The sequence below is a fragment of the Armigeres subalbatus genome, chromosome 3 (assembly GCF_024139115.2).
Source record: "Armigeres subalbatus isolate Guangzhou_Male chromosome 3, GZ_Asu_2, whole genome shotgun sequence".
Taxonomy (NCBI): Eukaryota; Metazoa; Arthropoda; class Insecta; order Diptera; family Culicidae; genus Armigeres; species Armigeres subalbatus.
The window spans coordinates 425,424,934-425,437,740 of record NC_085141.1 but is presented as its reverse complement, the minus strand read 5'-3'; the positions used below and the strand labels follow the sequence as shown (position 1 = coordinate 425,437,740).

Here is a 12,807-nt window from a genome sequence, read left to right as displayed (position 1 = left end):
GATATCACAGCAAGTTGTGCACTTGTATAGTGCTTTGCTTTTGCTTATCATTAAATCGCCTATGGAGGTAATTCTCTAAGGGCCGATTTCTTCACCTCCGCTTAGTGCTTAAACCAGGTTTAAGCGTATGGGTAAGCACCGCTTAAGAGTTAAGCGGAGGTGAAGAAATTGGCCCTAAATGTTGTTGATACCTCCGTCTGGTCAAATGTGTAATTTAACAGGAGAGAACGGAATAAGCATGCGGAAACAGATGACAACCTTATTAATCCAGGTGAAAAAAATGTATCGCGCCCAAGAAACTCGTTAATGTGGAGAGTTTTGAGTGATGAAAATACAATAAGGACAAATATTTATAATGCGGCAGTATATAACAGTAATACAAAGGCTTCAACAAGTAGCAATGACTTACGTTCGGTGCGTTTAATGACACCAGTAAGGGGCTAGTTTCCGAAGACAAACCTTGGTGGAGAATGAAATTCTTCAAAAATGGTCTTATACATAAGCATTGAATAATGGATTTCTTTATCGCGCTTTGTTTCTGTATGGTATTACCCAGTAGATAACCCTCTGCCAAACTACGCTTTCCCATTTTTAGATTTACCATTTGTACTATCGGAAACCTTTGCTTTTTCATTCTTACCCCGATTCCTTCTGATGTATCCTTTCGACATGCGTGGCGGTTTATCGTGTGTGTGGAATCGTTTGCGATGAACCTGCAAGTTCTGGTACGATTTATACATCACCCCGCAATCGGCGCACAGGTGGCTAGCCTTCTGATGGGAGTTCAAATGATTTTGGAAGGTTTTCGCTTTGAACATTCTCCCGCAGTGTGGACACTTCTGATCCGGCTTGGTATGAACCGCGTTTTTGTGCGACTTTACCTGACTGTAACTGCCCATCTGTAAACCGCAAATGTTACATTTGTACGGTCTGTGAAGCGTGAAAATGTGAACCCGGAGGTTTCCCTGATTTTTCAGCAATCGATGGCAGTGTGGACACTGGAATTTGGCTGATGGGGCCGTTTCTTCTGTGTTTTGGGTTTCAGTAGAAGTAGTCGCCATAGCTGCTTTGACTTTGGATTCGATGTAGCATTTATGGGTCGTGAAGGTTATGTGCTTTCGGAACTCTTGTCCACAGCTTGAACATTGCTTACGAACAAACTTCTTCTGTTTGTTAACCGTTTCTTCTGTTTTTTGGCTTTCAGTAGAAGGAGTCGCCATAGATGCTTTGACTTTGGATTCGATGTAGCATTTATGGGTGGTGAAGGTAATGTGCTTTCGGAACTCTTGTCCACAGCTTGAACATTGCTTACGAACAAACTTCTTCTGTTTGTTAACAAAGTCAAACTGATTTTCATCATTTTCGGTTTTCACTTCTGTCGGTATCCCACAATCTGTGAATTCAATTGTTGATTCTTCAAAAAGATTATCGTCGAGTTCTTTAGAAGGTTCTGCAAGTACAGCACAATTTTCCTCGCATATGGAACCTTCTGCTGATATTGAACTAACTTTACAATCATTGTCATGATCCATCATAAGTTTACGAGAACGAAAATTATCGCAGCAATTTGGACATTGTAGGAAAAATCCATCGTGGTCTTCCTGAAAATAAGCGACTTTGTTGGAGGTTACTGTATTTCAGGGTTGATTCAGATACTATCTGCTTATTGTGAACTCTTTCGAAGAGTCCACTCAAAAATTCATTAAATTTGGAGGTCGTGATCGTTCAATAGCAAACCACGTGAAAGCAAAAGCGACCCAAGTAACATTTTAAGTTTTATATCGCTCTTGAAGACCATAATTTGTTCTTCAAGAGTGTTATAAAACCATCATAAAGCCAAAATGTTAATAGGGATCTCATTTGGAGTCTGGAGAAACTTACGTGAACGTGATTCCAGTAGACACTTTCCTGATACCCGCGTTGGTCATTGCACAGTACGCATTTGTGTAAATCATACGACACATTCATTTCTTGACAGCATTTCTCTTTTGCCTCATCTAAGATCTGTAAAAAAATCGAAAAATCGAAAATAGAAAAGTTGAGAAAAATCAGAAACCTTATGTTATAAATTATGTTACAATTTATGGATATAAAAATCTCACAAAAAAAGCCAACATTCAATAAGTAATGCTAACCCGGAGGTTGAATACATGGTTCGCTCTCAAATAGGTAATACCTTATACCAGCGGTTCTCAACCTGGGGTACATGTACCCCTGGGGGTACCTTTGCCGGCCCCAGGGGGTACCTAGGACCAAAAAACGGTATGGCGGATGTATTACAATTTCAATAAAACTTATAGATATTGTTTTAATATTTATGTATTTTTAGATTTCAAAACTTTGTATTGTATTATGCATTTATGCGGTCAGCAAATCAAAACCTATCGAATCCTGCCCACTACAACCTGCATAGTGTATGATGGTCTGTGCAACAAAAGATTAAAAGAACAAAAATTTTAACGACTTAAATCTAAAACAAAGAGGTCTGAAAACCTCTATTTGAGAGGCGAGAAGGCTCAGTAACTTCGTTGATAACTCGTAAGCTTGGAAGCCTCCTTTCAAGAGGCTCGGAAGGCTCCTTTCAAGAGGCTCGGAAGCCTTTTTTGAAGAGGCTCGGAAGCCTCCTTTGTAGAGGTTTGGAAACCTCCTTTTAAGAGGTTTGGAAACCTCCTTTTAAGAGGTTTGGAAACCTCCTTTTAAAAGGTTTGGAAACCTCCTTTCAAGAGGCTCGGAAACCTTCTTTCAAGAAGCTTGGAAACCTCCTGTCAAGAGGTATTGAAGCCTCCTTTCAAGATGCTTGGAAGCCTTCTTTTAAGAGGCTCGGAAGCCTCATTTCAAGCTTACTTTGAAGAAGCTCGGAAGCCTACAAAGGTCATCAAAGTCTTTTATAGAAAGCTTGATGTGTAAATTTAATTTGAATAGCAAAGTTTTACAGAATAACGAAGGTTTCATACAACATTTTGAAGAGCCATATATTGAGTTAATTTTCAGGTCCGTTTTCCATATATCTTATGAGGTTATTTTCATTTACAACAAAAAAAACAATAGGGGGTACCTCAATGAATGTAAAAATTCGAAGGGGTACCTATCAAGAAAAACCCTGATTAATCCACCTAGCGGTGATGGTGCCTTTCTCGTGCATTATAAAAATAGTATTTTGGCCATTACTCTTGAGCCCATAGTCCGATCTGGCCAATTTTCAATTGTCAATTTGCGAGTAAATCGGTAAAGGATAAGTGCCTGAAAAATGAGTGACATTTTTTACTCATTTTTTCTATAAAAAAGTGGTATTTTGGTCATAACTTCCGAGCCCATAGTCCGATCTGACCAATTTTCAATAGGAAACAATGGTAGAGTATCCTGCGTCGAATGCAACTTGTTGCGAGTAAATCGGTAAAGGATAAGTACCTGAAAAATGAGTGACATTTTTTTTGGATGCGTGCGCACAGACACACATACACACACACACTCACACACACACACACACACACTCACACACACACACACACACACACACACACACACACACACACACACACACACACACACACACACACACACACACACACACACACACACACACACACACACACACACACACAGACATCACCTCAATTCGTCGAGCTGAGTCGATCGGTATATAACACTATGGGTCTCCGGGCCTTCTATAAAAAGTTTGTTTTTGGAGCGATCATATAACCTTTACCGTATACTTAGTATACGAGAAAGGCAAAAGGTTGAGAACCGCTGCCTTATACCTTTGATTGAACTGAACTCGAGTGGCTCGCATTTACCTTTTTTTTGTAACAGACGCTACGAATTATACTAAATGTTTCTTCCAATTCTTTGAATAAATGAATTCCTTGGGAATTACCTTCCAGACATTTTTTCTTCAGGACATACTTTCAGGAATTCCTTCTCAAGTTTATCCAGAAATTGCTTCAGTCGTTCCATCAAAAACTCCTTCAGAAATTCCAGCAGAAATTGTTCCATGTATACCTTTGTAATTTCTCTCAGGAATTTCTTCGAAACTTCAAAACGAAAACTTCGTAAAATTCATTGGAGATTTCGTCGGAAATTCTTTGGAAATTTCTTTAGGAATTGCTTCGGAAATTTATTTAAGAATTCCTTCAAGTTTTTTTTTAAAGAAATCCTTTGGATTTTAATTTGGTAATTTCTTTAGAGAAAATTCAAAAACTTCTCAAGGAATTGGTCCGGGAATTTGTTTGGTCATTTCTTCAAAATTTCATTAGAATTTCTTACGAAAATTCCTTTTGAAAATCATTTGGAAATGCCATTGTACATTTCTTTATGAGCTCCGTTAGAAATTCCCTTAGCAAAGTTATGGTTACAACGCCAATTCTTTTGAAATTCATTTGAACATTTTTTTGGAAGGCTTTAAAAAACAACTTTTAAGGAATTGTTCCGGATATATATTTTTTGTGATTAAAATTCAGTTTTATTTTATGTACAGTTATTTACATTGGTAGTTCGACGTCTTCAAATCAATTTAAATCTAATTAGAACATTAAAGCGTCTACATCAATTCTATCGTTACACTCGTTAACAAAGCCGATGTACTTTACAAACAAGTGGAGAATTTCCACTCGCGAAGCTCAGAATTCCAATTCCTGGCAAAACAGGTCTCGTGAGGTCCTCGAACGACAGTCGCCTCCAACCATTAGTGTAGCCGGCTAGTCTCTGCCTGATGTAGGGAGTTAGGGACAAAAGGTCGAAAGACAAAAGGTCGAATGGACAAAAGGTCGAAAGACAAAAGGTCGAAGGGACAAATGGTCGAAAGGACAAAACGTCGAACGGAACAAAAGGTCGAAAGAAACTAAAGATCAATAAGATCAAAAGGTCGAAAAAGACAAGGAACTGAAACGGAGAAAGTCAATCTAGCACCAGAGTTGCCCAACACAGTTAACAAAAACTCTGCTCTTTTATTTTTCACAATTTTTAACAATAAATAAAATTCATTCAGTGAGTACAACTAACAGATGAATGTTGAGTTTTCTAAATGTCACTTCGATCTGTCATAATGGTGCACGCCGCACATCAAATACACCGGCGTATATTACACGCTGGTGTATTTTCAATGCGTGCGCCTTCTGACAGATCGAAGCGACATTCAGAAAACCTAGATTTTCATCTATTATTTACACTCATTGAATAAATTTTATTTAATTGCTAAAAATAGTTTATAATAAAAGAGCAACTTTTTTGCCAACTGTATAGGAAAACTCTGTCTCGCGCAATACAAGTTTTATTCATTCCCTAAATAAACAATCTTTTTATCTCTAACAGAACTATGTAGATATTCATAACATTGTTTCATAGTAATTACTCCTTTTTTGAAAATTGCTCATTCTTCAACTTTGAATGATGTGATGAGTGTGTTATTTCTACTTGAAGTTATAAATGCATTTCATAAATTCTTTCGGAATACAACCAACTTGTTATCAACTTGTTGTTGATCGACCTTTTGTCCCTTTCAACCTTTTGTCCTTTTCGACCTTTTGTCCTTTATGAACTTTTGTTCTTTCCGACCTTTTGTCCTTTTCGACCTTTTGTGCCTTTCGACCTTTTGTCCTTTCGACCTTTTGTCCCTTTCGACGTTTTGTCTTTTCGACCTTTTGTCCTTTCGACCTTCTGTCTTTTCGACCTTTTGTTTTTCGAACTTTTGTCCTTTCGACCTTTTGTCATAGATTCTGCTGTAGGACAGTCCAGGCCGGACCGACACGAGTGAAGCTACAGAACTTGTGCTGATTCAGGTTCCTGTATGTCACAGTGTTGACAATAAGTTCTCGTCCGCCACCCGTTGCATCACGGGCAGAAGCTTCCGATGCTCGATTTTCCCATTCACCAGCAGGTAAAATTGGGATCGCTGCGATGAGGAAAGTTCCTTCATTCCAATATTTCGTCATGCGCGTGGCCAATCTAGCGCTGGACTGTTCTGTTCCACCTGTGGCATTTCAGTTTGCTGTACGAAGTGCTGGTGGATCAGATCGGCGGAGGGGTTTTGTTGGATATAATGGGAAATTTGGGATAAATTTGATAGAATTGACTTTAATCCAGGATTGTCTATTAAAATTGCGGGGCGAGGAGTTGCATAGAAAAGAAGGAATTGTCGTGAACGATCGTGAGAGGTGCCCATTGATAAGCAGCCGAGATGTGGACCGACTAGCTATATTCGAGAGAAGAGAGATGAGTTTCTCGTTGAACCCACACACGTTCGCAAGCGAAATCTTCATTGTTGGCATTGCCGTCGTTTTCTGTTGTTTCTTCTGAGTAGAGGCTCGGGAAAAAACCAAACAGATTTGTCTCGATCGCTTGAGGTATGACGGTAATTCCGTCTTCTCCCGTCTGTAGCTGCGTTATCGTTGTTTTCTTCCGTCGTCTTTCCCCCAGTTGGAATATCGACATTGGCTCACCGGCCCACCGGCCACGTTCGTCTCGTTGATGCTCATAAACATGTGGGAGCAGTTACGCTGCAGTGCCAACTTTTTCCCTTTCTTTTCGGTTTTCTTCGGTTAGAAGATCCGGTCAAAGGGCCCAGAAACCGCGCCCGGGCTCGTGTCCCAGTGGGGAAAGACAGAGTCTGAGCGTTAGCGTTTTATAATCTATAAAACGACAAACGTGCGTGCATGCCGACTGCAGTTTGGCGCGAAGACCACTACTCACATAGATCCGATCGAGTCGCGATCGTGCGTTTCGACAGACATGGGTAAAACCGGCATCACGTGGACACAACTTCTCCCACACATCATGTAGCTCCAGCTGCTGTACAGCTGTTTTAAGTGGTGGACTGATGTTCGGGCTGGACGAATCGCACGCACGCAGCACGCAATTGTAATGGCCAGCTACGATAACGTTGTCGGTGTGGTGGCGGAGATAATAGGGAAGCGAGCCATTGAAAAACTCATCTCTAGCAGCGTGCTGTGCAGAGCCGGAGGGAGCGTAGACGTTGCAGATCGAGGCTGTCCAGACTCTTTTCCACGTGAGCGACACGGATGTGCTCCTTCACCGCAACAGCTGTGCCTCTCCTCGTGTGCTCCACGTTCGCGAAAATGTTGATTGATGCGAGGTTGGACGACGTGAGAGCCATTTATGGTCGTGGCATCGCTGTTTCTTGCCGGGTGGGGGTCCTCGGCTTCGGATACTTCTCGTCGATGCGGACGAATCGTCCGTGTCGTTGCCGGCGTTTCGGTCTTTCGATCGCAACGCGTTTGCTGGCTTTTGAATATGTCAACCAAGACCACTTCAGCAGTCTGTGGTTGTGTGCGCAACTTTCGGTTACACCTTATTTCAAGTCAAGAAAACTTGGGACGGAAAATATTTCAGCTTGTCAAGAAAAAATAATGCCTGATTGGGTCTCACGAGTCCTGCATTTCTCGTTTGATCATTTTCCCATAAACGTTACGATAATTAATTCTACAACACGTACCTCGTGCGACTCCAGGTGCTTCCAGAGGCTCGCCTTGTCCAAGTAATCTGCATCACAAACGGTGCATCGAAAAATCGTCCGCCCCGGCGAACACCTTTCTTGGTGGCGCTCTAGATCATCCTTCAGGACCGGCTCCTGGCAGACGTCGCATTCAACCTTGCGCACGTCGTGTTCAACTGGAACGAAAAAGATCGATTCTCCGCGGCCGCATTCCAGCCGATCCGAGCAGCATAGGCACAGATGATGCTGGCGATGAACAAATATAATGCATTATAGTAACTATTATATCGTAAAATAATATAATTTATTGGGCTTACCGTTATAAGTTTTGAAGAACTTTTATTACATAGAGTGCAAATCATATTGCAATCAACAAAACATTTGTTTTACAAAATAATTAAAATAACTTGATATTATTTCGAACAAAGTTCTGTTATTTATTCAGTTTGTTCAGATAATTTTGTGGACGAGTTCGTCGAGCGTGATAATCTGTGATAATAAACAATAAACACGGAGAAGTAAGACAGCTCAACCCATTTTTCTAATATTTATATGGATAAAAAAATGTATATTATGAGTATTTTAAAATAACCGTATATATCAAGCTCTATCTGGTAAAAGGGCGAATGTCGCAAGAGAGAATAATTCTCTTCGTCGACTTCAATTTTGAATAAACGTGACAAGCAGGGGATTTGTTTGCAGATTATTACCTCAGAACGCAAGTTTTCATTGTTTTCTAGCGTTCTCAGGTGGTAAACCGCAATGAAATCTGCGGCTTGTCACTTTTATATAAAAGAGGGACAGTCGAAGAAGAGAATCCTCTCTTGCGACATTCGCCCTTATTCCAGATAGAGCTTGATATTTACAACATTTGACAAGACAAGACGTCAAAATGGTAGATATCTCGGGTACTTATTCAAAAGGACGTATGTGATTTTGAAAACAAAGATTCAAACGTCGAGTATAGCACTCCCACGCAAACCATCACCACAGACAGGTAAGAGAAAGCCTTCGGCTATCTGGTGGTTTGCGTATAGGAGTGCCATCAGATTGGACGAATCAACGTTTGAATCTTTGTTTACAAAATCACAGACGTCCTTTTGAATAAGTACCCGAGATAAATACTTCTACCATGATTTTTAAAAATGTCGTATGTCCAAACGAGAGAATCTCTCACATTCCGCTTGTTTTTGCGGATCTCTAGGAACTTGGGCCTAATTGATTCTGACCTTGATTTTTGGAATGGCGATTGTGCTCTTACTTCAAACTATTTTGGACAACTAATGCACCTAACAGAAAGAATAGATTGCGATCTATCTGGTAGTTAACGTCAGTTGAACGAAATATGCTGAATAAAGAGAATATGAGTCGTTTCAAATTTCAAGGTCAAATACAGTTACGCCTATTTGAAAAAAGTTCCTAGATCTATAGGCTAGTTTTGATTTTGTTGCAATATTTTTACCTCAGGTAGACAATAGAGGTAATAAACCATAGAGGAAGATTGTCGCTGTCGTCACTGGCGAAACATCTTTTGCTGGCGAAGATAGGGCACTAAATGTCAACAAAGGAAAAATCAGTACGTTTTGACAGATAGGTACCCAACATGTTTGGGAACGATAACAAAGGGAACCGCAGCGACAATCGTCCTCTATAGTTTATTACCTCTATTCACTAGACTAAGCATTTTCTCTCTTTTGGACATACGACGTTTTCAAAAATCACTCGAGACTTATATTTTAAATGTTTACAAAAATCTGAATATACCGAAGATACTACAAATTTAGCGATACCGATTCACAATGAAATGTACTTCATGTAAAAAGAAAGCGTCCAGATTAATTACGGTAAGAATACTATATTCCATAATTCAGCTAACTCTTTTTCACACTAATTTCATCATTTTGCAGCATCGTTTATGCAAATGCTGTACAGAACGACTGGAGTATGACCGCGGGGAATCTGTTTTTCTAGTTTCCAATGAGCAAGATGTTCGTAAAGTGGAATGCGACGTCTGCCAGGAGCCGGTCCGAAAGGAAGATCTGCAGCAGCACCAAGAAGCGTGCACCGTGGGCCGTATGGTGTACCGATGTACGGTTTGTGACGGAGACTATCTGGAAAGGAATGGATTGTGGGAACATTTGGACTCGCATGAGGTATGCTAATAGATGAAGATTTTTTTTTTGTGTCTATTAAGGAGACTTTCAGCCCGAGGCTGGCTCGTCTCCGAATAGATGAAGATATTTTTACTGATGTTGTCGTGATGGATAGTTGGGATGTACAGATACGATTCATCTGCTTTTGTTCAGGCGTCCGCAAATCCATGTAGCTCGAACTGCTTAGCACCATCGATGGTTGAATGGTGAGGAATGGAAAACCCGAGTTGCACAATTCTGACTGATTGGGTTGCAGGTGCAGTAACCTATATACCTATAACTTTGATTGAGCCGTAACATAGGTTTTAGTAACTCGTTTATGAAAAGTATGCTGCCTGGGAACTGTTTTAGTAAATGTAAAACTTGTCGTACTTTCATCCATTGTTGGCTCTCATCGACTGTAACAGGTTTAGCTCAATCTTGTTTGTTGCGCCAAATTTGCTGAACTGTAGGTGCAATTTGGCAAGAATGATAGCTGGCGAAAGCAGTCCCAATGGTGTGTGGCCTCGTGCCATCGGAAAAGGACCAGCCGAATACGTTAGGTTATTGTCGGGGACAAAATAGTACTTACGTGTCCGTGACTAATCAGGGGAAAAACTGGTTGCTTTGCAAACGTGTTGTAAGTCATAGCCTACTGATGCTCAATTCAAATTATGCCGCATTGGCGCGGTTGCATATGGCGAGTCACGTGAGACGTAAGATCGATATTTCTTACGATAGATATCGGCCATGGATATTATGCGTAGTAGACACTACCAAACGAGAATTCAAATAATTATAAATTCATGGCACACAAAACGGTACTAAGAGTTTTGCCACCTTAGAAAAAAAATCTTCGCTTTGTCCATGGCCCGTCCAGCCAAAAGGAATTCGTTGAATCCTATAGCAGATCAAGGACTTCGATGACTAGATTGGCTATGTGGATGGGTTGTTGCTGCAAAATGTTCCTCACACCGTTCTTCGTCTGATGAATTTGATGATACATTCAGAACTTCCACGATTTCCCAGTTGGGGTTCACGTAGCATTAGAAATTTGTCGTCGATCATGATGATCTTTGTGATGGATCAGCAATTTGGAAGTAGCTGAGAATATTCCAACTCGTGACATCAGTGTTTCGAGAAGGAATAGTACCAGTCACTTGCTTAGTGATCAAGCACTCAAGCTTGGTACGCAAATCTCTACAACGGGATCGAATTCTCGAAGTTGTACTTTGGCTGGCGGTCATCCATAGTTCATTTACCCCGGATAGAAGCCGTGTTATTGATTACAGAACATGATATGACTTTGTTTCAGTTAATAATTTATCGGTTTTTCGTTTGCTGCTCAGCATTGCATTACTGCTTATCGTCACTACTGCGGCTGTCGTATTCTGGGAATGAAAGCAATTTGCATCCCTTCTCCTCTGGCTCTGCTTATGAAATACAGGCCTTCAACGTCATTTTTAAAACCTAGCACATATATTCAGTCTGCTATTCAAATTTATTTTGTTTCTCACCTTGCAGATTTCGGATGACAAGAAAGAAAGTCACACAAAAGAAACTAAGGTGGTGTACGAACTACATAAATGCGTACTGTGCAATGACCAACGCGGTTATCGCGAGAGTCTCTACTGGATTCATGTTCACGTAAGTTAAATTTAAATAAATATGATCTGAAGTGTTAGAACAAAAAAACGCCTATTTCCAGGAAGAGCACGACGGGTTTTTCCTGACATGCTCGAATTGTAATGAACATTTCCGTTCACAAAAGCTTAAGATTGATCATGACAAAAATCACTGCAAGGCTAGCACTGCCGCTGTGGACTATTCGGACTGCGAAGACAATGTCCCGGAGCTTGACGTCGAATTGAACAAATCAGAAGACAAACTTGATGACAACGATGCTCAAATGATAGAGTTTTCAGACTGTGGGATAGAACTCCCAGCAAAGGAACTTAAAGTCGAAAACGATGTGGATGAGCTTGACACCACCAACGAACAGTCAATGCCCAAATTGTCTATTCGGAAGCAGTGTTCGGATTGTGGACGTAAATTTCGAAAACAGAAGACTTTTGTTACGCATCGATGTAACGTCGGAACGAAGAAGAAGACTTCCAACTCGAACCAACCCACTACTGACAACAACAAGGAAAACAAACAAAAAGTGTCCAGAAAGGCCAGCAGGTTCGAACCGGTTAAATCCCAGTGTCCACATTGTCAACGTGTGTACAAAAATCGAGATAATCTTAACGTTCACATTCGGACATTCCACAGACCATCAAAGTGCAAAATTTGTGGGCTGCAACTGGCTAACTACAGTCAGGTGAAAATTCACAAGGAAGCGGTCCATCTAGCCGGTCGCGAATGCCCATATTGCCGAAAAATGTTCAAAGCGAAAAACTTCCAAAACCACGTAAATTCCCATCTTGAAGCCAGCCATCTGTGTCCGGAATGCGGTGGAATGTTCAAATCTAATGCGAACCTACAGGTGCACCTTCGCAGATTCCACACACCGGGCAAAACGCCGCGTATGTCGAAGGGGTACACAAGAAAAAAGCGTAGCCGAAACGAGGACTTGAATGATGTAGCTGAAATGAAGGAAGAAACCGGTTTTGCGGTGAGCGAAAATGACGATTCTCGATCTCAACCAGAAGATGCTGAGATGCTTGATTTGAAGACGGACGATTAATTGTCAGCAATCAACGCACAATGTAAGTCATCGTAATATTCTGAATGTATTTTTTCTCTTCATTATAAAAATGTGTTTTTACTCATTTTGTGATAATATCTATGTGTCCATATTTACAATTGAATTATGATTGACCCGGGTAATCATTCGCACTAAGTGAAAGTAAGAAAGTGAAAAAGATTCAAAGAAAGTTCTTCAAATTTCAGTCAATAAAAACTGCCATATGAGCTTTAATATAAATGGAATCCATTTTAAGGAATCTGATTCCTTGGAATAATGCACGCACGATTTGTTAATTCATAGAAACTTACGTTCCATCCTGAACACCGATGTCGGTGATGGCGATTGAACTGCTCTCGTTTTGCGGAGGAAGAGCCAGTTTGAGCCGTTTATTAGCAATCTCGTCCACATGCTCGCCCATGTGAATATGGAGCTGTTGTTTGCCCTGAAATATTCCCGAACAGCAAGGGCACTGCAGTTTTTGATTTGCGTCGTCGGTTGATTGGTCAGCACTTGTAAGGCTCTCGTCGTTCTGCTTC

The 12,807-nt window shown here is 40.7% G+C and overlaps 2 protein-coding genes across 3 annotated transcripts in view; one reads left to right on the top strand and one right to left on the bottom strand.

The window, feature by feature from the left end:
* Positions 1-204: 204 nt before the first annotated feature.
* Positions 205-12,807, bottom strand: part of LOC134227408 (zinc finger protein 493-like) — a 19,941-nt gene continuing 7,338 nt past the window's right edge. Inside the window, exons 1-4 of one of the 2 annotated variants that reach the window (XM_062708851.1) lie at positions 7,765-7,977; positions 7,448-7,693; positions 1,882-2,004; positions 205-1,601 (exon numbers count right to left, since the gene is read on the bottom strand). In XM_062708851.1, the coding sequence (XP_062564835.1) occupies positions 576-1,601; positions 1,882-2,004; positions 7,448-7,693; positions 7,765-7,809 (1,440 nt within the window). In that variant the 5' untranslated portion in view covers positions 7,810-7,977 and the 3' untranslated portion in view covers positions 205-575. Of the gene's footprint in view, positions 1,602-1,880; positions 2,005-7,447; positions 7,694-7,764; positions 7,978-12,579 lie in introns of those variants that run through there. The other variant, XM_062708852.1, reaches the window with a different exon arrangement.
* Positions 9,153-12,339, top strand: LOC134227410 (zinc finger protein ZFMSA12A-like). The gene is made up of 4 exons (XM_062708855.1): positions 9,153-9,291; positions 9,355-9,600; positions 11,104-11,226; positions 11,288-12,339. The coding sequence occupies exons 1-4, from the start codon at positions 9,247-9,249 to the stop codon at positions 12,266-12,268; spliced, it is 1,395 nt and encodes a 464-aa protein (XP_062564839.1). The 5' UTR covers positions 9,153-9,246; the 3' UTR covers positions 12,269-12,339.